At 48.7% G+C, this 1,886-nt stretch overlaps 1 protein-coding gene across 2 annotated transcripts in view; it reads left to right on the top strand.

Annotated features, from left to right (window-relative positions):
- NECTIN4 (nectin cell adhesion molecule 4) overlaps positions 1-1,886 on the top strand; it is an 18,241-nt gene that overhangs the window by 9,237 nt on the left and 7,118 nt on the right. For both annotated transcript variants that reach the window (XM_027766188.1, XM_027766187.1), the window contains exon 3: positions 1,164-1,169. In XM_027766188.1, coding sequence (XP_027621989.1) covers positions 1,164-1,169 — 6 coding nt within the window. The remainder of the gene's footprint in view (positions 1-1,163; positions 1,170-1,886) is intronic.

The following is a 1,886-nucleotide window of genomic DNA, read 5'->3' as shown; positions in this document are numbered from 1 at the left end:
GGAGCTGGGAGGGGTCGCGGGGGGGAGAAGCCGCAGGCAGCGGGAAGCAGAGGCAGGACTGCACAGATGCCGGGGCGGGGAAGCAGCACAGGAATAAAAGGTGGGGTCCAGTAGAGATGCAGGACCAGCGTCCGGCCTGCCCTCCCATCCAGTCTAGAAAGTCTCTCCAAGTACCCCCACTTGCCCGGGAGCGCTTGGTCCCGGTAACCTGCAAACGCCCTCTCTGATCACTCCGCACTCTGGAGCAATGTGACACGGCTTATTCTCTCCTCTGCACGGTAGACTTTCAAAGCGCTGGGGACCTTTGCCATGCTCCATTCGAGTCTGCTGGTCTCCAAGCTGAACTCTAGTTCCCCAGTTCCACAAAGGACATGGATTCAAAGCCTCTCTCTCTATCCTGGGCTCCATGGCTTTACAGAGGGGCCCCGCTGTGCTGTGCACATCGCTGCCAGTGAGTGAGGTCGGAGGTCCCCAAGGCCTTTCCTGCCATCACTTGGCATTCGTGGGCCCTTGTGGTAACTCTTAACCTATGGTTAAGTTTTTTCCATTCGGTGCTTGAGGTGTTCATATTTTGGAAATAAAAATCAAGCCTTTTTTTTTGGAGAGGTTTTCGCTATAGGGCGCATGCGCTTGCCAGACAGAGACAGAGAGAGAGAAAGCGAGAAATCACCCCCCAGGGGGGATGGCCACACCGCAATCCCTTCTCCTCCATTCTCCTCTCGGCGGGATCTTGGGCACACACGCACACGCGCCCGGCGTGAGTTTTAAGCCACCGGGTCCAGGACACAAACCACGGTCAACTACGTGGGAGTCCAGCAACATAGCCGTTAAGCTAACTGCTGGTCCCCAAATCAAGCCTTTTAAAAAAATTGTTATTAAATTGCATGGGCTTTCCAGAGAGAGACACACAGAAAGAGAGAGAGAAGGAAAGAGAAAACACCCTTGGGGGAATGGCCATGCTGGGATTCCTTCTCCCTTATCCTCTTTTTTTTTTTTGGAGAGGGTTTTCTCTATAGGGCGCGTGCGCTCGCCAGACAGACAGAGAGAGACAGAGACAGAAAGCGAGAAATCACCCCCCCAGGGGGGATGGTCACGCCGCAACCCCTTCTCCTCCATTCTCCTCTCAGGATCTTGGGCACGCACGCACATGCGCCCGGAGTGAGTTTTAAGTCACCAGGTCCGGGACACGAACCATGGTTGACTACGTGAGAGTCCAGCGACATAGCCATTACGCTAACTGCTGGTTCCCTCCCTTATCCTCTTGAGATTTGGGGCATGTGCGCACATGCACCTGGTGAAAATATAGCCTTTATAGTTTCCCTTAATCTATGTGGAGGTTGGAGTAGAAAAACCTAAGTGTGGATCTAGGCTTGTCACCTAATAGCTGATGACCTGGACAACTCATTTAACCTCTGTGAGCTTCAATGTCCTCACCAGTAAAATAATAATAATAATACCCACCTCACTGGTTTGTTGATAGAATTAAATGAGATAACGTTTATAAAGTGTTTAGCGTAATAGTTGGTGTATAGTGAGTGCTAAGTGTTGACTACTCCTATTATTATATAGATGTTATCTGGTTAGTTTTTAAATTACTTGTTTTTATTTTTTTTTTTTAAGAATTACTTTATCTAACTTTATTTATTATTGTTTATTTATTTTAATTTGACCAGAGAGTGACAGAGCGAGAGAGAGCGAGAGAGAGAGAGAGAGAGAAGAGAGAGAGACAGAAAGTGAGAGAGCAAGTCACCAAGTCTGGGACTTGAACTGCAGTCAGCCATGTGGGAATCCAGCACCCTTAACCATCATGCCACCTGCCAGCCCCATACTTCATTGTTTTTATTTTTAAAAAGTGGTTCATACTCATTGTAAAAAATGCAAACAAT

Source organism: Tupaia chinensis, unplaced genomic scaffold (genome assembly GCF_000334495.1).
Source record: "Tupaia chinensis unplaced genomic scaffold, TupChi_1.0 Scaffold141389_1, whole genome shotgun sequence".
Classification (NCBI taxonomy): domain Eukaryota; kingdom Metazoa; phylum Chordata; class Mammalia; order Scandentia; family Tupaiidae; genus Tupaia; species Tupaia belangeri.
This window is presented reverse-complemented; position numbering and strand designations above follow the sequence as displayed.